We start from the raw sequence: 25,331 nt of genomic DNA on the forward strand, positions 1-25,331 counted from the left end.
TTGGCGGCGACGAGGACCATGAGATGGAGGATGCCGCTGGGGGTAGTGCCGCCGAGCCGAGCGGCAACGAGGCAAGCGCCGCCGCCGGGGGTAGTACCTACGAGCCTAGAGGCGATGAGGCAACCGGCGCCGCCGGGGGTGCCGTTGAATCTGGCCTCACTGAAGGGTTGGGTACTGCTATGGCCGAAGACCCTAATTCGGATCAACACCTACTCGGGGTCGACGGCAAGCAAAGACAAGCACCTTGCGGCGCCACATGTCAGCGTCCCTCCACGACAGCCAGCGGCGCCCGTGGTCATCGCCCCACCAGAACGGCCAGCTGCGCCAGAGGTCAGCGCCCCACCACAACAGCCAGCTGCGCCAGAGGCCGAGGAATACGAACGTGACAACTTCCAATGGGATATTCCTACGTCTTCACAAGTTGTCCATGAGGATGCGCCGGGCTTGAAATATGTGTGCTCCAAGAAGCTGTTCGATTCTCAAGAAACGGCTGAGGAGGAAAATCCTGAGGAGGTCGCCACCGCCGCCGTCAAAAATATGTTGAGCCCAAACACACTCCGTGCTACGGCCACTACGGCGATGGAGGGTCCATCAGTACAACCCAAGAAGAGGAAGAGGCAAAATAAGAAGGACGCCCAAGACAAGGCGGCGGCGGCCAAATCCAAGGACAAGGTCCCACTCCTTGACAAGTTGCCAAACAATTGGCGACCTCTGCATCACTTGGGTCAACCGATGCTGCCGGAGCATGTCGTGAAGAAACTCACCCCAGATATGAGGAGCTTGCATGAGACTGTCTTGCATGTGGAGAACCTTCTTCTCAAATCAAAAGATCCTGGTTACCCTCTCTTCGTGGCGAAGGTGCCAACTGGCATGAACTTCGTCGAGAAGTACCCCGCGGACTTGTGCTTCATCCGGTTCAACGACATCTTCAGCATCTATCGCATGCAAGCGCTCCACTTTAGTGTGGTTCGCCTAGTTGCTCTTAGCTTGTCTTCCCAGATTGTTAAGGAGGGGACGCCGACCATCGCGATAATGGACCCCTTCTATATGCGGGAGAGCATCATCTGCAACCACTGGGATCGCGCGATTGCCACCCAGCAGGTCGAGGATTTCATGCCGGCGAACATTAAGAAGGGCGCCATTCTCATCCCTTACTTCCCGAGTAAGTAATCACTCGCTAGTCCCCCATCACCATTCTATCCTATATCTCCATTTGCATTTCCAAAGGTTAATCCGTGTGTTTTCCGCAGAGACAAGTTACGCACCCTCATCGTCGTGCACCCGCAACACTCGCATGCAGTCTATCTCGACTCGGGTAGGGACCGCAAGAAAGACTACTCCCACATCAGGGCCCTTCTCAATGATGCTCTCACCGGCTTCGCCAACAAGGCAGGCCCCCTCAAAGTAGAGAGGAAATCCCGAGGAGACTTGGTCTTAACCCACACAACCAACTTCCCCTGCCTCGTGCGCCGACGCCCGACAATGGGATGGACGCGTGGTACGCCATCCTTCAGATGCAGGAGTACATAAAGTACGCAGATGACATGTTGCTGCCGAGAGAATCTCAGTAAACAGGTTTGCAAACATGGCGGATGTCCCTGATAGAGAGATTAGAAAGAACTGGGGTCGCATCCAGCAGTTCATTTGCACGATAATCCTGCAGGATGTCAAAAATAGGTCTGGCGAGTTCTTCTACGGCTATGGTCTACCACCTAATGACGAGATAGACCTCCGCTTGGAGATGTCGCGTGATGAGAGGCCGTTCAACTCGCTTGAGGGCTGCCGTCCATTCCCCCCTAGGCGTACAACCTGATCCTACGACGGGAACACTTGCTAAAGCTTGAACGATATGTCCTTGAACTTCCGTACTGTAATAATTGCTATATATTCCCATAGAATCGACTAGTTGCTTTTATTTAGTTGTATGAATGTGCATGTGAACATGTGTCTGTAGTTTCATTTACTTTGCTATATATTTCAAGATTATGGCGTACATAGCTTAATAATTATTTGCATTTACTCGACCACTACTTGCCTCGTATTTGGAGTTCGCCGATGATTAGAATGTTCGGTCAATCGTACACTCGGGGTGGAGCCGTGAGCCTTGGTGCGACGGCCACAAGTATCAATCTATTGTGCATCCTACCTAGCCTCACTGACTCCATCCCTGGATGTTAATATTTGTTTCGACCGACAAAGTATGAGGCACGCTATTTAATTCGTACTACTTGTCTTCTATTTAAGTTCGCACTTCTTAATTGCATTGGCCGATGATTAAAATGTTCGGTCACTTGTACACTCCGGGTGGGGCCGGTGAGCCTTGGTGTGATGGCCACAAATATCAATCTATTGTGCATCCTACCTAGCCTCACTGACCCCATCCCTGTATGTTATTATTTATTTCGACCAACAAAGTATGAGGCACATGCTATTTAGTTCATACTACTTGTCTCTTATTTGAGTTGGCACTTGTTCATTGCATTGGTACTAACGTTTTACTTGTCTTGTGAATGGAGATGCCGACGACATATGTCGTGTACAAGGGGAGGGTTCCTGGAGTCTACGACGACTGGGAGGACTGTCGGAGACAGGTGCACCGTTTCAGCGGCAACAGCTACAAGGGATACCCCACTAGGGTGGAGGCGGAAGGAAGATACGCCCGTTATCTAGCGGGAGAGATGAGGGACATGAGGAGGAACCGGATGAAGACCATGGCCTTCGTGATGATGGTCATCATGACCATGTTGGTCATGTTCTATGTGATTCTAGTTTAGGCTAGGACCTACATTGTGAGGTGTATGACGATACTTGTGACGACTATGTACCAAGACTTCTAACTTTGTGAAACTTCGTCGTTCGGTGTTGCATATGCACATGTGTTGTATGAATCAACACATTCCGAAACGAGACTTGCGTATTTGTGTACTGATACCGAAATGAAACTTGGCTCTCTATGTGCTTCTCATATTGCATGTAATACTGTATAAATATGAACTGCGTTGTAAATATATACTGCTGTCAAATATGTATTGTAATATGCTGGAAAAAAGCTGGAAAAAAGAATTTTCGAATTAATTGCCGGCGCACCTAAATGACATACTGCCGGCGCACGTGGCATGCGCCAAAGGCTGGAAGCACTCTGCCGCGCACCTGATTGTGCGCCGGTGGAATATATCTTTGCCGGCGAAGCTTGGTTGGTGCGCCGGCAGTAGCTGACATATCGCCGGCGCACTACCTGGTGCGCCGGCAGTGTCCATTTATCACCGGCGCGTTCGCACCGGCGGGCTCGTGGTGCGCCGGCAATGGGCGTTTTAGGTGCGCCGGCAATGGGCCTTTTCCTAGTAGTGAGGAGATCGGGCGGCGGCGGCGGCGGTTGGCTTCAGCGAAATGCTTCCCGCGCAGTGGAGTGGGCATACTGGTTTCGCCCACTATCCCCGCTCCCACCCCGCACAAGTAGGGGGCAACGACCCGCCCCGTACTCGAAAACAGCAAAAAACGATTCGGGGGCCGTTTTTACGGGGCGTGCTAGACGACCGGGTAGAGCCGAAACCCTCAAATCGGCGGTTATTATACGGGTTTGCCCCTATTACGGGTTCTGTTAGACCTGCTCTAAGAGCATCTCTAACCTAAGGATAAAAATTTGGAGGAAAAACGGCGGACTAAAATAGATGAGAAAAACTTTAGTCCTCTAGCTGGCAGAATCGATCCCCAGAAACTAGCACACGATTTGAACAAATTTCACAAGGTTTCGTACGATTTCGACATAGTTCATAGGATTTAACTAAAACATAAACAAAATTTAACCTAAACATACTTCAAACTTAAACTAAGCTAAACTAACCTCTAAATGCCCGGCTCGTTCCCATTTCGGGGTTGAGCAGCTGGAGATTGGCCATGTACTCCTCGTCGGCGCGCTCAGCCTCTAGGCGTCCCCACGAATCGCGGCCGTCCCTCCGCGAGCTTGGACGCGTGGATGCGGCTGGGCGGCGTGAAGAGCTCCAGCACGGCCTCCTGCGCCGCCGATTGGAAGGTGCTGAACCAGATGCGTTGTCAGGTGTTTCGGTCGGTCATTCCGGACACCCAAGTTCCCCAATCGTGCTATCACACTCTGTGGTAATGGATATGCGGTGGCGGTGGGAGGTCTGCGGGGGCGGAAGATCAGCGATGTGGGCCGTCCCGACTGTAAATGGCGCTGCGGATGGGCGGTAGGGAGCTGCATCGAGAAGATCTGACCATCCCTGACGCGGATGCGGTTGCGGTGGGCGGAGCAGATGCGGTAGTCGTTGGGGCTATAGGGAAAGTTTTTTTCACCGATCACCTTGTCGAAGGCATCGTTGTGCAACGATAGTCAAACCACTCTTGCTACTCTGGGAGAAACCCTAGGATATGGTCTTCTAGATCAAATGATGGCGGCACACTCTGGTGTCATTTTCTCTCTTGGAGGCATCGTTTGTGGAGCATCGCTCGATGATAGAGCCTCGAGGAGGAGATGTTAAGTCATGCCTAGCTGACAGCTACTATGCTGAGTCATGCATGTCGGCAGGTGCTACGCACGACAAATATTTCATGGTGGTGTCGACAACATGCCTCGCAAGGGTTATGCGGATCTCTTCCCTGAAAATGGACCAGTGGCTTGATGGTGGTGGCGGGTTCTGAAGCGAGAGTGTAAGACGCTCGTTAAGGGTCTGCTAAACCGATTGTGAGTACCTGTTTTTGGTATAAGGTGACTCAGGGATGTCATCGGTAATTAGTTGGTGGGGTGGCCAAGACGACATGTTACTTCACCCATTGTCAGATTTCTAGGTGTTAAGTGGTGGCTTCGAGTTTTGTGATGCTCTTGACAGATCCTTGTTAAATAGTATTCCCTCTGATCCGAAAAAACTATTAGATGCTTAATACATTCAACGTTTTAAACATAAGTCGTTTTAGAATCTGAAAAAAAAAAAAACAGTAGGACTCCGCGTTCTAGCCGGCCGAATCGGCCGGTTCGATCGATCGATCGCTTGCCTCAGCGCTAGAGGGCCAGATCGATCCGCTCGCCTACCTTTGTGTTGGCCTCCGCGTTCTGTCGGCCAGATCGAGTTGCTTGCTCGCTCACCTCCTTCAGCCAACTCCTCCTTGTCGGATCGAGGACGCAGGGAAGGAAGGAATGGATCTGGAGGTCGAGCATCTCCTCCTACTGGTTCGTCCCGTGAAAGTGCGCAAAAGATCGTCGGGTACGCGCGCGAATCCACTGTGAAGCGAGCTCGATGAGAAGCGGCGCGTAGGGATGAACGTGCGCTCGGTCGAGCAAGCCCACTGCGACGCCGGCGGGTCTCCTCCTGGGCGCGCCGCCGCTCTCAGCCTGGACCATTAGGGGAGGAGGGAGCATAACAAGATATGCCAACGGTTGTGGATGAGATGCTACTGGCCGCGTCCCTCACAACGGGGAGGAGTGCAGGTTGATAAAGAGAAAGCTTTATTTTGCAAAATCGTTATTCCGACACTTTTTTAGGATTGGAGGGAATAGCTAGATAAGTGCCGTATCTATGGTTTTAATGCATAGCCTGGAGCTTCGTTTCCTCTTCGAAAGAAAAATTCATTGCACTCTCTCTGTCCCTAAAAGAATGTAAATTTTTTGTCTAGATAATAACTCCAAATTTAAACAAACTTTTGACACCTTAAAGAAAATTATTTAGTCAAACTTATTGTATGGTGAATGTAACAGAACTATAACTTGGTGTGTGGATGTTGATGTAATTTTTGACAAAATTGTCAAACTTATGACCGTTTGATTTAGGTAGAATTTTAATTAACTGAAGATAAAATAAAAAAACTTCAAGAAAGAAAATCAGGCTGTTCCGATCTGGCGATCTCAGATCATCCGATTATTTTTACACCAGCAAGACAACAGGGTATTCGGTTGATACACCGATCCGATCACCTCGTGATGTGAGCAACAAAGTCAGCAAGGCCTTTGGTGGAGGAGCCGCCGTGTGCTACCGAGGCACGGACGGCCTCACCGAGCACCTTGGCCCGGCGCCGCAGTGCCATCCCGTTGTCCGAGACCATCGCCTCCTCGATCACCTCCTGGATGGCAGCCGCCGGCACCACCTCGCCGTGTTTCTCCCATGGCCTCACGAGGAGGCCGACCTTGAGGTACTTGCAGAGAAACTCGGCGTCCCATGGCTGGTCGGAGTGCATCGGCCAGGCGAGAATGGGCTTGCCGTGGCTGAGGCTCTCCATGGTTGAGTTCCAGCCGCAGTGGCTCATGAACGCCGCCGTGGCGCCGTGCGCCAGGATCTCCAGCTGCGGCGCCCACCCGGTGATCACCAGCCCTGTCCCCTCGGTTTCTCCGGTGAACTCGGGCAGCAGCTTCTCGTGGCGACTCTCGCCGCCGCCCGAGTCTGCGAATATGTCGGCCCGGTCGGCGTCGCGCAGTACCCAGATGAACCTCTGCTTGCTGCCCTTGATCGCCGCAGCCATCTCCGCGACCTGCTCAGCCCGGAAAGACGTGGTAGTCCCGAAGGACACGTAGAGCACGGATGCCGGCGGCTGCGCGTCGAGCCAGTCCATGCACTCGTGCCGCGTTTTCGCCGCCGGCGTCTGGGCGGTCGCGTCCAGCAGCGGGTTCAGTGGCCCGACCGCGAAGAGCTTCTTGCCCTTGAACCGCGGGTGCTCGGCGATGGCGTCGATGAATTCGCCCTCAAGCGCGCGGCAGGAGTTCATGACCAGGCCGGACGAGGGCACGCCTCCCGTGGCCCCCGTCGCCCGGGAGAAGTACTCCGTGAACTCCTTGGTCGTGCACGCGTCGATGGCGAGGGGCTGCAGGTCGTGGTCGCGCAGGAGCTTGTGTTCGCGGTCCAGCAGCCGCGTCAGGCTGTACGAGATGGCCGCGCACTGCAGCCCGAAGGCCTCGGCGTTGCTCAGCCGCGCCGCCTCGACGGCGGCGAAGGCGCTGAGCTTGTCGTGGACGACGACCACGCGACGGTGGGTGGCCGAGAGGCGGTGGAGAAGGACGGCGAGAGGGGCGCGCGCGGCGGCGGTGAAGGCCTCCCACATGGGCATGAGGTGGCTGGGGAAGGGAGACGCGGCGGCCGGGTCGGGCGGCGGGGAGTCGTAGGTGGGGACGTCGAGGTGGTGGAAGTGGATGGAGGCGAGCGCCTTGGCGTCCCAGCCGTGCACGCGCGACTGCGCCTGCCGGACGTGCGCGGCGGGCGCGGCGTAGTGCACGGACAGCCCGCGCGACGCGACCAGCAGGGAGAGGTGCATGAGCTGGTTCAGGTGGCCCTGCGCCGGGAAGGGCACCGCCACAAAGGCCACCGATTCCATGGTGTTGTGGAACGAGTAGAGACTGCCCGGAGACCTCGGGACGACGTTGCGGGCACTAAGAGCTCAACTGAAACGAGAACACACGAAGAGGAGGGAGGCAGTGACGCACGTCGTCAGTCCAGGAGCCTCGCCGCGATGAATACGTACAAATTATAGAGTTTGGAGTACACTGAACTTTTCTGTACAAATTTGTCGTCATGTTTTACCCGGTCCCGTTTTGGATCGTCATGATGCCACCATTGGTCGCTTCTCACGGACGATAGCATGCCAACAGCGGTATACAGATCTACTCTCCTCGTTCATTAGCTTTTAGTGATCTATCTATTTTTTTATGTGAACTCGTGAGCTTCCCTAGGTACATGGGGGCGACCTTCACGCATGACCGTTGAGGGCGACACTGTGGGTGTGGGCGATCCGCTCGCGGCGGCCGCGGTTGGACCGGCGCAGTTGACCGGGAGACGCTGCCGCAAGACGCTGGCCCCTGGAGGCTTGCTGGTGCGCGCTCATGGGGCGCCGGCAGCTAACCCTAATCCTTTCGAGGTCCTGGTGGAGGACGCCGCCGACTACTCGTCCGATGACTCGTGCGACTCGGATGTTCCTTTCGAGGCGGCGTTGGAGATCGTCGGCTCTCCGGCAGCGCCGATGGTTTCCTCGATCGTCGTGTAGAGAGAGGAACGGAGGAAGAACTTGCGGCGGCGTTCTGGTCGGAGATAGGTTTCCCAACCTCGGCGTCTAGGTTCTGGGAACACTCCCCGCCACCGGTGGGCGCAGGTACGTCGCTTCCTTCTGAGTGCAGGGATGGTGGAGCGCCGGCGGGAAGCCCTTCGTCTGCGAAGGAAGTTGCTGACGTGGGGAAAGCCTCTACGGCTGTTCTCCGTGGCGTGGATGTCCGGCATCCGCCGTGGGCGGGCTCTTGGCGTGGCCCTTGTCCGCCACGGAGGAAGTCTCCCCCGGTGGTGTTGGGGCAGTTCCTCGCCACGGCGTCGCGCTCGCCAGTGAAGACGAAGATCGTGGAGCCGCCCCGTGTTCGAACGGAGGTGGCGTCGGACGAGACGGTATCATCACTTCATGCCGGTGGGCCCGACAGGTCCTTCTCCTGGGCCGGTTTGGGCCACGCGATGCGATTTCTGTGGAGGAGCCACGATCAGCGTATCGTTCCATCCTCGATCGCACCAGCGCCCTCGTCTCCCTCCTCCACGCCCCTGAAGCCCGCCGCCTCGTCCTCAGCCATGCTCGTCCCGTCTCCCTCCTCCACGCATCTCTCCGCAGGGTCGGCTGGTCGAGTGGGCACGGTTTCGCCGGCGCCAGCAGCCTCCTCTTCCTCGCCAAGGTCATCACCACAACAGCCCGGTTCTTCGTCAAGGTCATCAAGTTCTTCGTCAACATCGTCAAGTTCTTCGTCAAGGTCGCCATCTGGTCCCGCTCCGTGAAGGTCGTCCTCACCCGCGCAGCTGCTTCATCACTGCGGGTGGAGGCCGGTGTGCCATCCCTCCTTCGCTGAGATCGCAGCGCGCCCTGCTATTGTGATGGCGGGGCAGCAGCCTCCTCGCGGTCAGCCCCACCTGCTGGGTTTGATCCAGCGGTGGCCGGGGTGCAGGGAGCGGGAGGGATGGGTGCTCCGGTTGTGGTGCCACCGGGCAGACCTCCCTTTGCGCAGTTCAACACTCCAGCGCCGGTTGCACCGCGTCCGCAACCGCCTCAGTTCATCTATGGTCAAGGAGGAGGGCTCCGGGGTTTGGCCACCCCTCGTGTGCCTTTCTGACCGCCTACGATGCAGCAACACATCGGTGGTGGACAGCAGTTTCAGGGTACTCAGCAGGGCCATGTTGTGTCAGGTGCAGCTCTGAGGCCGAAGAAGCATAAGAAAAAAAAGACTGCCCCGGCCCCCGGTGCTCAGGGGGGTCGCAAGGCCATGACTTCCAGGGGTATGCTCAGTCTAGCCTGCAGCAGGGGCTGACGCCGCAGGGGCAGTTCTTGCAGATGCAGAGTCAGCCTCAGATGTACCATTATCCGTATGTATCGTCGGCCTATCCTTAGCAGGCTCAGTTTCAGCCTCGGTCTCAGTTCCTGCTCACTCTCAGTTTCAGAAGACGCCTACTCAACCGGGTTTGCCGCCACAAACCGATACTCTTGTGCTGATGACCGAGGTGGTTGTGCCAGTGATGTCTCAGGGCCAGGCGACGGTTGTAGTTGACAGTGTGGAGGTGTCAAAGGCTGGAGGGAAACCTAAAAAGGTAAATGGTGTTGGAAGTGTTTTGTTACTTCTCATGCGGCCAAGGACAGTAAGGTCAAGCATTATTGCTATATTTGTGACAAGCATTCTCACCCGACGATTTGGTGCCCTGTGTTGAAGATGCCTATACCATCTGTGTATGTCTGTGGTACTGGTCTTTTGGAGACTTATTTCACTACTTTTCCTAATTCTGTGGTACACAAGGACCTCACGCCGAGTCAGACTCCTATTGCTCTCGTGGTGGTCTCAGGTGATGAGGTACCGACGGAGGTGACAGCCAAGCAGGTAGCCCGAAGTTGTTCGGCTAGTCCCAACTGGAAATGGGAAGCGGTGCCTCATGCGGATAGGCAGTTTTTGGTTTCTGATGATGCGGGCGATGGCTCTGGAGATGGGGGCGATGATGGTATGGATACTTCGGAGCGCACAGCTTGATAAGGGGGTGGCCCGATCTTCTCAGTAAGCGACGGTGGTGATGATGATCATGCGATGAACACAACGGAGATAACACGATGATGAAGTGGATGATAACTTGTATGACACAACAAAGTCTCTCGATTGGTCCATGTCGCCAATGCAACAGCTCTCAACCCTACAAGATATTCGCAACTCCACACACTTGCGCACGTAGCCGCCGACCACGAAGCGGTAAGTTGCAACCGTCTAATTCCCAATGGAACAGCAGATCACACAAGACTTTCAGGGTAGAAATTCGATAGAGTTGCAAAGCAATCAACTATGAACATTGGTTTATATTAAACGTGGTCTAAACCTAATTTGGGGGCATCCTGGGCACTTATATAGGGGTTCAATACGACCAGGGGTCGAAAAGATACATAGAAAACCGACCCAGATTGGATCTGGTCGAGACAGACTCGGACACGGCCGGCTCAGGAGCCGGTCGACCGGGCCTGGGACCGGGCAGGCCGGTTGGAACCGGGCCTCGCACCGGGTGGTGACCGGGCGTGGGACGGCTGGCTCAGTACACCCGCCCGGATGGCACAAGCGTACATGCCGGTCGGGACCGGGCTCTCCCGGCGTGGGAGCCGGTTGGACCGGGCATGTGACCGGGTCGGCTGGCCTAGTGGCCGGTCAGACCGGCCTGGACAGCTTTTTCTTCCACCCTCGCGCATGCCTCCCGCTCCTCCCTCGCGCGTCCATGGGATGTCTTCATGTCCACCTTCATGTCCAGTTCCATGTCCAGCTTCACGTCCAGCTGCTCCTCTTCTCCTCGTGCGATATTTGTTCCCTCTTCATACCTGATCATACATAAGTAATATGACTTAGACAGTATAAAGTTCTCATCGATCAAAGTATCACTTAGGAACAAGTTCACATGTTGTTTGAGTAGCTTCGCACGAGCCCTTGTAATGGGTCCAATCCTAACTTCATTGGACTTGAGCTTTATAGCAGCATCGTTTTCATGTTGCAATGACGGAGGTAGTAGTGTAGTAGGGATGTCCTCATCATCTCCCCCCCCCTTCAAAAGGCATCGAACTCGATGCTCCAAGGTCTTCTCCGTCATATGGTATCAAATCAGCCACATTGAAAGAATTACTGACACCAAACTCATCAATTGGAAGATCTATACAGTATGCATTATCGTTGATCTTGACACCACGAGGAAGCAACTTGGACTTCCGTAGCTTCGGGAACCTATACTTGCGAAAATGTACCCAGACCATATCACCAGGCTTGAACAACATCTCCTTGCACTTCTTGTTCACCTTTGCAGCATTGTTCTCCCTTTCTTCTCTATCAACTCTTTAGTCTTCACATGTATCTTCCGTACAAAATCTGCCCTCTCTGATGCCTCCATATTGACTCTCTCATGTATGGGTAGATGCAACAAGGTCAAGTGGAGTAATGAGTTTGAAACCATACACCACCTCAAAGGGACACAACTCGGTGGTAGAATGTACCGCCCTATTGTAAGCTGATAACCCACAAGTATAGGGGATCGCAACAGTCTTCGAGGGAAGTAAAACCCAAATTTATTGATTCGACACAAGGGGAGACAAAGAATACTTATAAGCCTTAACAACTGAGTTGTCAATTCAGCGGCACCTGGAAAAGCACTATGATACGTCTCCAACGTATCGATAATTTCTTATGTTCCATGCCACATTATTGAAGTTATCTACATGTTTTATGCACACTTTATGTCATATTCGTGCATTTTCTGGAACTAACCTATTAACACGATGCCGAAGTGCCAGTTCCTGTTTTCTGCTGTTTTTGGTTTCAGAAATCCTAGTAACGAAATATTCTCGGAATCGGACGAAATCAACGCCCAGGTTCCTATTTTCACCGGAAGCATCCAGAACACCCGAGAGCCACCAGGGAGGGGGCACAGGCCCACCAAACCACATGGCGGCGCGGCTAGGGGGGGCCTGCGCCACCCTATGGTGTGGGCACCCCTTCGACCCTCTGGCGCCGCCTCTTCGCCTATATAAAGCCCCTGGATCGAAAACCCTGAGACGTTCGACGAAACCCACAGAAACCTTCCAGAGCCGCCGCCATCGCGAAGCCAAGATCTGGGGGACAGGAGTCTCTGTTCCGGCACGCCGCCGGAACGGGGAAGTGCCCCCGGAAGGCTTCTCCATCGACACCGCTGCCATCTCCACCGCCATCTTCATCACCGCTGCTGCTCCCATGAGGAGGGAGTAGTTCTCCATCGAGGCTCGGGGCTGTACCGGTAGATATGTGGTTCATCTCTCTCCTATGTGCTTCAATACAATAATCTCATGAGCTGCTTTACATGATTGAGATTCATATGATGATGCTTGTAATCTAGATGTCATTATGCTAGTCAAGTGAGTTTTACTTATGTGATCTCCGGAGACTCCTTGTCCCACGTGTGTAAAGGTGACAGTGTGTGCACCGTGTGGGTCTCTTAGGCTATATTTCACAGAATACTTATTCACTGTTGAATGGCATAGTGAGGTGCTTATTTATATCTCTTTATGATTGCAATGTATTTGTATCACAATTTATCTATGTGCTACTCTAGCAAAGTTATTAAAGTAGTTTTATTCCTCCTGCACGATGTAATGGTGACAGTGTGTGCATCCGTGTTAGTACTTGGTTTATGCTATGATCATGATCTCTTGTAGATTATGAAGTTAACTATTGCTATGATAGTATTGATGTGATCTATTCCTCCTACATATGCATGAAGGTGACAGTGTGCATGCTATGTTAGTACTTGGTTTAGTCTTTTGATCTATCTTACACTATAAGGTTACTAAAATATGAACATTAATTGTGGAGCTTGTTAACTCCGGCATTGAGGGTTCGTGTAATCCTACGCAATGTGTTCATCATCCAACAAGAGTGTAGAGTATGCATTTATCTATTCTGTTATGTGATCAATGTTGAGAGTGTCCACTAGTGAAAGTGTAATCCCTAGGCCTTGTTCCTAAATACTGCTATCGCTGCTTGTTTACTGTTTTACTGTGTTACTACTGCTGCAATACAACCACCATCAGCTACACGCAGCGAGCTATTTTCTGGCACCGTTGCTACTGCTCACACTTATTCATACCACCTGTATTTCACTATCTCTTCGCCGAACTAGTGCACCTATTAGGTGTGTTGGGGACACAAGAGACTTCTTGCTTTGTGCTTGCAGGGTTGCATGAGAGGGATATCTTTGACCTCTTCCTCCCTGAGTTCGATAAACCTTGGGTGATCCACTTAAGGGAAAACTTGCTGCTGTTCTACAAACCTCTGCTCTTGGAGGCCCAACACTGTCTACAGGAAAGGAGGGGGAACGTAGACATCAAGCTATTTTCTGGCGCCGTTGCCGGGGAGGAAAGGTAAAAGGTACTCACACTCCGGATCTCGGCTACTAAGCTATTTTCCCGGCGCTGTAAGTACTCAAAGCTATTTCCTTTAGATCCTGCAATTGCAACTTTTTGTTTCTTGTTTACACTAGTTTGGCATAATGGACAAGAATGAGCTTCTATTTCTATTTCCTGATTTAAAACATGGATTGTTTGATGCGAAAATTAAAAAACCTATGGAATCTTATTTGCATGCTGGTAGTAATATTAGTATGAACGCTTTGAACACCATTGTTGATAATAATATAGAAAGTTCTAAGCTTGGGGAAGCTGGTTTGCATGATATTTTTAGTCCCCCAAGCATTGAGGAGAAAATTTACTTTGATGATACTTTGCCTCCTATTTATGATGATGATAGTAGTCTTTTGTTACCACCTGTTATGGAGGAGAAATTTGATTATGATTACAATATGCCTCCTATATATGATAGCTACTTTGTTGAATTTGCTCCCACTACAACTAATAAAATTGACTATGCTTATGTGGAGAGTAATAATTTTATGCATGAGACTCATGATAAGAATGCTTTATGTGATAGTTATATTGTTGAGTTTGCTCATGATACTACTGAAAGTTATTATGAGAGAGGAAAATATGGTTGTAGAAATTTTCATGTTACTAAAACACCTCTCTATGTGCTGAAAATTTTGAAGCTACACTTGTTTTATCTTCCTATGCTTGTTACTTTGCTCTTCATGAACTTGTTTATTTACAAGATTCCTTTGCATAGGAAGCATGTTAGACTTAAATGTGTTTTGAATTTGCCTCTTGATGCTCTCTTTTGCTTCAAATAATATTTCTTTCGAGTGCATCATTAAAACTGCTGAGCCCATCTTAATGGCTATAAAGAAAAGAACTTCTTGGGAGATAACCCATGTGTTATTTTGCTACAGTACTTTGTTTTATATTTGTGTCTTGGAAGTTGTTTACTACTGTAGCAACCTCTCCTTATCTTAGTTTAGTGTTTTATTGTGCCAAGTAAAATCTTTGATAGTAAAGTCAATACTAGATTTGGATTGCTGCGCAGGAACAGATTTCTTTGCTGTCACGAATCTGGGCGAAATTCTCTGTAGGTAACTCAGACAATTATGCCAATTTACGTGAGTGATCCTCAGATATGTACGCAACTTTCATTCAATTTGAGCATTTTCATTTGAGCAAGTCTGGTGCCTCGATAAAATTCGTCAATACGAACTGTTCTGTTTTGACAGATTCTGCCTTTTATTTCGCATTGCCTCTTTTGCTATGTTGGATGAATTTCTTTGATCCACTAATGTCCAGTAGCTTTATGCAATGTCCAGAAGTGTTAAGAATGATTGTGTCACCTCTGAACATGTGAATTTTTGATTATGCACTAACCCTCTAATGAGTTTGTTTCGAGTTTGGTGTGGAGGAAGTTTTCAAGGGTCAAGAGAGGAGGATGATATACTATGATCAAGAAGAGTGAAGAGTCTAAGCTTGGGGATGCCCCGGTGGTTCATCCCTGCATATTTCAACAAGACTCAAGCGTCTAAGCTTGGGGATGCCCAAGGCATCCCCTTCTTCATCAACAAAATTATCAGGTTCCTTCTCTTGAAACTATATTTTTATTCCATCACATCTTATGTGCTTTGCTTGGAGCGTCTGTGTGTTTTTGTTTTTGTTTGTGTTTGAATAAATTGGATTACATCATGCTTGTGTGGGAGAGAGACACGCTCCGCTGGTTCGTATGAACACATGTGTTCTTAGCTCATAATATTCATGGCGAAGTTTCCTCTTCGTTAAATTGTTATATGGTTGGAATTGGAAAATGATACATGTAGTAATTGCTATAAATGTCTTGGATAATGTGATACTTGGCAATTGTTGTGCTCATGTTTAAGCTCTTGCATCATATACTTTGCACCCATTAGTGAAGAAATACATAGAGCATGCTAAAATTTGGTTTGCATAATTGGTCTCTCTAAGGTCTAGATAATTTCTAGTAAGGTGTTTGAACAACAAGGAAGACGATGTATAGTCTTATAATGCTTGTAATATGTCTCTTATGTAAGTTTTGCTGTACTAGTTCATACTTGTGTTTGTTTCAAATAACCTTGCTAGCCTAAACCTTGTATCGAGAGGGAATACTTCTCATTCATCCAAATACTTGAGCCAAACAACACTATGCCATTTGTGTCCACCATACCTACCTACTACATGGTATTTCCTGCCATTCCAAAGTAAATTGCTTGAGTGCTACCTTTAAACAATTCAAAATTTATCACTTCTTATTTGTGTCAATGTTTTATAGCTCATGAGGAAATATGTGGTGTTTATCTTTCAATCTTGTTGGGCAACTTTCACCAATGGACTAGTGGCTTCATCCGCTTATCCAATAATTTTGCAAAAAGAGCTGGCAATGGGATTCCCAGTCCCAAATTAATTAACAAAAAAATAGACACTCCTCCATGGTATGTGATTGTTGGACGGCACCCGAAGGATTCGGTTAGCCATGGCTTGTGTAAGCAAAGGTTGGGAGGAGTGTCATCATAATAAAACTAAAATAAAAAGGCACTCCTTCATGGTATGAGATTGTTGGCAGGCACCCGAGGATTCGGTTAGCCATGGTTTGTGAAAGAAAGGTTGGAAGGAGTGCCACCCAAAAATAAAATAAAATGGGAGCCGCTCTTTGAAGGTTTGTCTGGCAAGGGGGTTAGAGTACCCGCTACCATTCGTTGACAACAACATACACCTCTCAAAACTTTATTTTTATGCTCTCTTTATGTTTTTAAAATAAAAGCTCTAGCACAAATATATCAATCGATGCTTTCCTCTTTGAAGGACCATTCTTTTACTTTTATGTTGAGTCAGTTCACCTATTTCTCTCCACCTCAAGAAGCAAACACTTGTGTGAACTTTGCATTGATTCTTACATATTTGCATATTGCATTTGTTATATTACTTTACATTGACAACTATCCATGAGATATACATGTTACAAGTTGAAAGCAACCGCTGAAACTTAATCTTCATTTGTGTTGCTTCAATGCCTTTACTTTGAATTATTGCTTTATGAGTTAACTCTTATGCAAGACTTATTGATGCTTGTCTTGAAGTACTATTCATGAAAAGTCTTTGCTTTATGATTCAGTTGTTTACTCATGTCATTACCATTGTTTGGATTGCTGCATTCATTACATATGCTTTACAAATAGTATGATCAAGGTTATGATGGCATGTCACTCCAGAAATTATCTTTGTTATCGTTTTACCTGCTCGGGACGAGCAGAACTAAGCTTGGGGATGCTGATACGTCTCCAACGTATCTATAATTTCTTATGTTCCATGCTAGTTTTATGACAATACTCACATGTTTTATACACACTTTACATCACTTATATGCATTTTCTGGAACTAACCTATTAACGAGATGCCAAAGTGCCAGTTCCTGTTTTCTGCTGTTTTTGGTTCCAGAAATCTTACACAGGAAATATTCTCGGAATTGAACGAAATCAAGGCCCACGATCTTATATTTCATGGAAGCTTCCAGAGCACCGAAGAGGGACCAGAGGGGAGGCCCAGGGCCTCCACACAACATGGCGGTGCGGCCAGAGGGGGGGCGCCCCCCTACTGTGTGGGCCCCCCCAGGCCTCTTCCGACTCCGCCTCTTCGCCTATTTAAGCCCTGGTGACCTAAAACTTTGATACCAATAAGCCACGATACGAGAAAAGTTCCAGAGCCGCCGCCATCGCGAAGCCAAGATTCGGGGGACAAAAGTCTCTGTTCCGGCACGCCGCCGGGACGGGGAATTGCCCCCGGAAGGCATCTCCATCGACACCACCGCCATCTTCATCGCCGCTGCTGTCTCCTATGATGAGGAGGGAGTAGTTCTACCCCGAGGCTAAGGGCTGTACCGGTAGCTATGTGGTTCATCTCTCTCTTTGTGATCTAGTTGAATATCATCTATGTGCTACTCTAGTGATGTTATTAAAGTACTCTATTCCTCCTCCATGATGTAAAGGTGACAGTGTGTGCATCATGTAGTACTTGGCATAGGTTATGATTGTAATCTCTTGTAGATTATGAAGTTAACTATTACTATGATAGTATTGATGTGATCTATTCCCCCTTTCATAGCCTGATGGTGATAGTGTGCATGCTATGTTAGTACTCGGTATAATTGCAATGGTCTATCATGCACTCTAAAGGTTACTTAAATATGAACACCGGATGTTGTGGAGCTTGTTAACTCCAGCTTGAGGGAGCTCTTGTAGCCCTACACAATGAATGGTGTTTGTCATCCAACAAGAGAGTGTAGAGTAGTTTCAGTTATGTGATCAATGTTGAGAGTGTCCACTAGTGAAAGTATGATCCCTAGGCCTTGTTTCCAAACATCGAATCACCGTTTATTTACTGTTCCACTGCATGTTTACTCGCTTCCATATTTATTTCAGATTGCTATTACCACTCATATTCATCCATATTACTTGTATTTCACTATCTCTTCACCGAACTAGTGCACCTATAAATCCGACAAGTGTATTAGGTGTGTTGGGGACACAAGAGACTTCTTGTATCGTAATTGCAGGGTTGCTTGAGAGGGATATCTTTGACCTCTACCTCCCTGAGTTCGATAAACCTTGGGTGATTCACTTAAGGGAAACTTGCTGCTGTTCTACAAACCTCTGCTCTTGGAGGCCCAATACTGTCTACAGGAATAGAAGCGTGCGTGGACATCAAGCTATTTTCTGGCGCCGTTGCCGGGGAACGAAGAAAAGCTACACCACAAGAGATTCCTACCTCCCACGTCAATTGCGCGCCAGTAGTAGACAGCAGTAGCTAATCCATTCTTCTTCCTTTTGTTCATCACTCTCCTCCTCTTTTTCATCCAATGAGCTTTTAGGTTCATCAATTTCTTCTTTCACAGGTTCCTACAAATTGTGAGTGCATTCTTGTGCATGAATGAGTCTCTCTTTATAATCAATGATATAAGGATTATTGATGTAATGTTCTATGCAATAATCAAGGATAGAAGAGACATAATATTTAAGGTCCTTACAAGCAATACAAGTTTCATAATTTTTAGCCATGAAGGATTCTGATACGTCTCCAACGTATCTATAATTTCTGATGTTCCATGCTAGTTTTATGACAATACCTACATGTTTTGCTCACACTTTATAATGTTTTATGCGTTTTCCGGAACTAACCTATTAACAAGATGCCACAGCGCCAGTTCCTGTTTTCTGTTGTTTTTGGTTCCAGAAAGGTTGTTCGGGCAATATTCTCGGAATTCGACGAAACAAAGACCCAATATCTTATTTTTCCTGGAAGATTCCAGAACACCGAAGGAGAGTCGGAGGCGGGCAGCAGGGGGCCCACACCATAAGGCGGCGCGGGTGGCCCCCTGGCCGCGCCAGCCTATGGTGAGGGGGCCCCAGGCGCCTCCTTGCGCCGCCTCTTCGCCTATAAGACCCCCCGCGACCTAAAACCTCGTTACGGATTGACGAAACTCCAGAAAGACTCCAAGGGCGCCGCCGCCATCGCGAAACTCCAATTCGGGGGACAGAATCTCTGTTCCGGCACGCCGCCGGGACGGGGAAGTGCCCCCGGAAGCCATCTCCATCGACGCCACCGCCTCCATCATGCTCCGTGAGTAGTTCCCCCATGGACTACGGGTTCTAGTAGTAGCTAGTTGGTACTCTCTCTCCCATGTACTTCAATACAATGATCTCATGATCTCCCTTACATGATTGAGATTCATCTGATGTAATCGGTGTTGTGTTTGTTGGGATCCGATGGATTGTTACATTATGATTAGTCTATCTATAAAGTTTGTGAAGTTATTGTTGCTGCAATCTTATTGTGTTTAATGCTTGTCACTAGTGCACGAGTGGCATGATCTTAGATTTAAGCTCTATACTTATTGCTTAGATTGTATCTACAAGTTGTTTGCACATATTGTTGTCCGGAACCCGAGGCCCCAAAGTGACAGAAATTGGGACAACCGGAGGGGAAGGCTGTGATATGAGGATCACATGTTTTCACCAAGTGTTAATGCTTTGCTCCGGTGTTATATTAAAAGGAGTACCTTAATCGCCAGTAGATTCCCTTGAGGCCCGGCTGCCACCGGCTGGTAGGACAAAAGATGTTATGCAAGTTTCTCATTGCGAGCACGTATGACTATATATGGAAAACATGCCTACATGATTAATAATCTTGATGTTCTGTCTTAACGCTATTTCAATCCTATCAATTGCCCAACTGTAATTTGTTCACCCAACACTTGTCACTTGTTATTGGAGAGTTACCACTAGTGTAGATCGCTCGGAACCCCGATCCATCGCTCATCATCATATACTCGTTCCTATATGACATTGGAAGTAGTATCAACTATTTTCTGGTGCCATTGCCTACGTATTCAAGTATCGCTGTGTTACTGTTACTATTGCTCCCATATTACTGCTGCTTTCACATCACCCCTGTTACTAGTGCTTTTCCAGGTGCAGCTGAATTGACAACTCAGTTGTTAAGGTTTATAAGTATTCTTTACCTCCCCTTGTGTCGAATCAATAAATTTGGGTTTTACTTCCCTCGAAGACTGCTGCGATCCCCTATACTTGTGGGTTATCAAGACTATTTTCTAGCGCCGTTGCCGGGGAGGCATAGCTTTACTCATAAGTTCACCTGGGGAGTACACTCTACCTCCCTCTCTGTTTTTATTTTATTTTATTTTGTTTTGCTTAGTTTACTTTTGTCTAGTTTATTTGTGCTTAGTTTATTTCCGTCTAGTATTATTTTGCTTAGTTTACTTTTGTCTAGTTTCTTTTTGTTTTATTTTACTTTTCTCATATACCCAAAAATCCATAAAATTTTGAAAAACCGAAAAATTAAAAACTGTTGTTATGGGAGAACCCACAACCTATTTGGAGCTTATTGAAATATATAATAATTATAGAGAATCAAGAACGGGTAAAGTCATGAGTGCTGTGATAGAAAAATTGAATACAATTGCTAAAATCTTGCTTAAACGCCATGATATAAACTGTTGCTCTAAACAGGATACTAAACATCTGAAATTCCAATGTGGCTTTAGTGAAGAAGTTTTATTTAAGAACTACAGTTGGAATAACTATATTCATTTTGGGTTCGAAGAGGTAGAACAATTTGTCTTATTTATGGGAGCCTCTGAGATCGAATCCTTCATGGCTAAAAATTATGAAACTTGTGTTGTTTGTAAGGACCTTAAAGATTATGTCTCTTCTATCCTTAATTTTTGCATAGAAAGGTACAACGATAATCCTTATATCATTGATTATAAAGAGAGACTCATTAACGCACAAGAATGCACTCACAATTTGCAGGAACCTGTGGAAGAAGAAATTGATGAACCTGAAAGCTCATTGGATGAAAAAGAGGAGGAAATTGATGAACCTGAAAGCTCATTGGATGAAAAAGAGGAGGAGAGTGATGAACAAAAGGAGGAAGAATGGATTAGCTGAAGGAGATATGCCCTAGAGGCAATAATAAAGTGATTATTATTTATATCTTTATGTTTATGATAAATGTTTATATATCATGCTATAATTGTATTAACCGAAACATTAATACATGTGTGATATGTAGACAACAAAGAAGTCCCTAGTATGCCTCTTAAACTAGCTTGTTGATTAATGGATGATTAGTTTCATAATCATGAACATTGGATGTTATTAATAACAAGGTTATATCATTATATGAATGATGTAATGGACACACCCAATTAAGCGTAGCATAAGATCTCGTCATTAAGTTATTTGCTATAAGCTTTCGATACATAGTTACTTAGTCCTTATGACCATGAGATCATGTAAATCACTTATACCGAAAAGGTACTTTGATTACATCAAACGCCACTGCGTAAATGGGTGGTTATAAAGGTGGGATTAAGTATCCGGAAAGTATGAGTTGAGGCATATGGATCAACAGTGGGATTTGTCCATCCCGATGACGGATAGATATACTCTGGGCCCTCTCGGTGGAATGTCGTCTAATGTCTTGCAAGCATATGAATAAGTTCATAAGAGACCACATACCACGGTACGAGTAAAGAGTACTTGTCAGGAGACGAGGTTGAACAAGGTATAAGAGTGATACCGAAGATCAAACCTCGGACAAGTAAAATATCGTGTGACAAAGGGAATTGGTATCGTATGTGAATGGTTCATTCGATCACTAAAGTCATCGTTGAATATGTGGGAGCCATTATGGATCTCCAGATCCCGCTATTGGTTATTGGTCGGAGTGAGTACTCAACCATGTCCGCATAGTTCACGAACCGTAGGGTGACACACTTAAAGTTGGATGTTGAAATGGTAGAACTTGAATATGGAATGGAGTTCGAATATTTGTTCGGAGTCCCGGATGAGATCCCGGACATCACGAGGAGTTCCGGAATGGTCCGGAGAATAAGATTCATATATAGGAAGTCATATTCCAAATTTGGAAATGATCCGGTGCATTTATGGCAGGTTCTAGAAGGTTCTAGAAAAGTCCGGAAGAAATCACCATGGAAAGTAGAGTCCCGGAGGGACTCCACCTTGCATGACCAGCCAACCCTAAAGGGGAGGAGCCCAAGATGGACTCCCCTAGGGTGGCCGGCCAACCCACCTCAAGGAAAGGTGGGAGTCCCACCTTGGGTAGGACTCCCTCCTTGAGTAGGTTTCCCACATATGGGAGGTTTTAGTGTTGGGGTCTTATTCGAAGACTTGGACTAGAACTCTTGGTGCTTCCACCTATATAATGAGGAGGAGAGGGAGGGGGGCAGCCACTCTTTGGCTCAGCCTTGGCCGCACCCCTTAGAGGGCCGGCGCCCAACCCCCTTTCTCTCCCCAAACCCTAGCGGTCTCTCTCCTCCACCACATCCCGCACGCTTAAGCGAAGCTCCGCCGGATTTCTCCACCACCACCGACACCACGCCGTCGTGCTGTCGGATTCAAGAGGAGCTACTACTTCCGCTGCCCGCTGGAACGGGGAGGTGGACGTCGTCTTCATCAACAACCGAACGTGTGACCGAGTACGGAGGTGCTGCCCGTTCGTGGCGCCGGAAGCGATCGTGATCAAGATCTTCTATGCGCTTTTGCAAGTGGCAAGTGAACGTCTACCGCAGCAACAAGAGCCTCATCTTGTAGGCTTTGGAATCTCATCAAGGGTGAGACTCGATACCCTCTCGTTGCTACCGTCTTCTAGATTGCATCTTGGCTTGGATTGCGTGTTCGCGGTAGGAAAATTTTTGTTTTCTATGCAACGTTATCCTACAGTGGTATCAGAGCCGTGTCTATGCATAGATGGTTGCACGAGTAGAACACAATGGTTTTGTGGGCGTTGATGCTCTTGTTATCTTTAGTTTGAGTACTTTGCATCTTTGTGGCATAGTGGGATGAAGCGGCTCGGACTAACTTTACATGACCGCGTTCATGAGACTTGTTCCTCGTTCGACATGCAACTTGTATTGCATAAGAGGCTTTGCGGGTGTCTGTCTCTCCTACTATAGTGAAGATTCAATTTACTCTTCTATTGACAACACTAGTATCACCTTTGTGGTTCATGTTCGTAGGTAGATTAGATCTTACTCGAAAACCGTAAACCACGTAAAATATGCAAACCAAATTAGAGACATCTAACTTGTTTTTGCAGGGGTTTGGTGATGTGATATGGCCATAATGTGATGATGAATATGTATGAGATGATCATTATTGTATTGTGGCAACCGGCAGGAGCCTTATGGTTGTCTTTAATTTTCATGTTGAGTAGTATTTCAAAGTAGTTGTAATAGTTGCTACATGAGGTGAACAACCATGAAGCCGGCGCCATGAACCTTGACGCTACGCCGACGATGATGGAGATCATGCCCGTTGATGATGGAGATCATGTCCGTGCTTTAGAGATGAAGATCGAAGTCGCAAAGACAAAAGGGCCATATCATATCACATATGAACTGCATGTGATGTTAATCCTTTTATGCATCTTATTTTGCTTAGAACGCGACGGTAGCATTATAAGATGATCCCTCACATTAATATCAAGATAATAAAGTGTTCTCCCCTCGTATGCACCATTGTAACAGTTCGTCGTTTCAAAGCATCTCGTGATGATCGGGTGTGATAGATTCAACGATTCACATACAATGGGTGTAAGCCATGTTGCACACGCGGAATACTTGGGTTTGCTTGACGAGCCTAGCATGTACAGACATGGCCTCGGGACAACGGAAACCGAAAGGTTGAACACGAGTCATATGGATGATATGATCAACATGTTGATGTTCACCATTGAAGCTACATCATCTCACGTGATGATCGGTTTTTGGTGTAGTGAATTTGGATCGTGTACCACTTAACAACTATGAGGGATGTTGTATTAAGTGGGAGTTCATTAGTAATTAGATTAAAACATGAACTAATTATCATAAACATAGTTTGAGTAGTATTTTGAATTAATTTTGTAGTATTGGCATCCGTTTACTACTATGCGCTAGTCTTGTAATTGAGATAGAAATACTGTTAAAATCTGACAAGAAACTTTACGGTTTGGTACCGTATTGTTAAAGAATCAAGAATTAATTAAGTCCTATTGCAAACTTTTAGTAAACCTCACATTGTTGATTCAAAGAGTTATGGTTTCAATTAGTACCTAAAATTATCTTGTCTCCGTAAAACTTGAAGTTCAAATTTGTTTGAAAAGTAAGGAGCTGAAAATTTAGTTTTCAGAAATAATCAAGGTATGAGATATATGTGATATCTAAGACCTTATTGCAAGATGATAGAATATAATTTGGTGAGACTACATAAACTCATAAGTTTTATGGGAATGTATGAAGGTTGAAGACGCCAGACGTCACAATCCTCCAACTATTGGGGCACTAATGATATTCGCATATCCATGAAGTTATCATCCTTAGTATGCACCGTTGCTAAGACTCGTCGTTTCGAAGCATCACGTGATGATCAGGTGTTATAGATTCTACGTGTGCTTACAACGGGTGCAAGCCAGATTTGCACATGCGAATACTAAGGTTAAACTTTATGAGCCTAGCATGTACGAGACATGGTCTCATAAAGTTGTCATGAATTGATGGATAAAATTATGAGTGAAATTGTTCATCATATTACAAAGTTACTAATAGTGGAATCTAGAACACTTGTCATATGATGATCAACTTCAAAATAAGAACCTCAAGGTTATTGGTATTAGACCAACAAACCTAGAAGTTATTGATGTTGAAGTGTTTTTCTGAATAATGAGGAAAGCTAAAAGAGAAACTGCAAAAGATATTTTGGCAAAAAGAAAACAAAAGACTAGAAGGTCTAGCTCAGGTGTATATAAATGATATACATGTTATGGTTATATTCCTAGTTAGGTCACACAATGAAATTCTTGGGTATTAGTACCATATTAGTTGGTATGAAGTGTCATACAAAACAACGCAATACAAGAATACAATGGCCTAAGTGACTGACAAGGAATATGATAGGAATGCACGTCAGAAACAAAAATAAAGTGTTATTATGTTCGTCGTTGGCATTCTATCTAGCCCTTAGAATTTATAATAAAGAGCTTAATAAATTGTTATTTTGCTCTGGTCAATTAAAAACAATGAGTTGTTCAAATTATGACATTACTCCATGTACGATGGATAAGTTATTATAAATCTTAATGGTGAAACACACATACATAACACTGACGCTAAAATGCCATAAGGCAAATGATTTGAATTCCACTTATTTGTGGAACCGCCATTTAGGTCATGTTTGAAAGGAACGCATGAAGGAACTCCATGCAAATGGATTTTTGGAGTCATTTGATTTTTGAATCATTTGGCGCTTGCAAATATTTTCTAAAGAGAATGATTAAAATACCGTTCATAGGCCAAGAGTTGAACGGGCAACAAACTTAGTGAAAAATACATGATGATGTATGTGGTTCACTAGGCATAGTTGTGT

At 47.0% G+C, this 25,331-nt stretch overlaps 1 protein-coding gene across 1 annotated transcript; it reads right to left on the reverse strand.

Moving 5' to 3' along the window:
• Positions 1–5,820: 5,820 nt before the first annotated feature.
• Positions 5,821–7,458, reverse strand: LOC127326443 (putative cis-zeatin O-glucosyltransferase). The gene has a single exon (XM_051353296.2). It carries the CDS (start codon positions 7,309–7,311, stop codon positions 5,920–5,922), a length of 1,392 nt encoding a protein of 463 aa, XP_051209256.1. The 5' UTR covers positions 7,312–7,458; the 3' UTR covers positions 5,821–5,919.
• Positions 7,459–25,331: the final 17,873 nt, after the last annotated feature.

The sequence above is a fragment of the Lolium perenne genome, unplaced genomic scaffold (assembly GCF_019359855.2).
Source record: "Lolium perenne isolate Kyuss_39 unplaced genomic scaffold, Kyuss_2.0 unplaced23, whole genome shotgun sequence".
Taxonomy (NCBI): Eukaryota; Viridiplantae; Streptophyta; class Magnoliopsida; order Poales; family Poaceae; genus Lolium; species Lolium perenne.

Excerpts from the sequence above, each read along its gene's own strand:
- LOC127326443 (XM_051353296.2), bottom strand. The coding sequence starts at position 7,311 with ATGGAATCGGTGGCCTTTGTGGCGGTGCCCTTCCCGGCGCAGGGCCAC.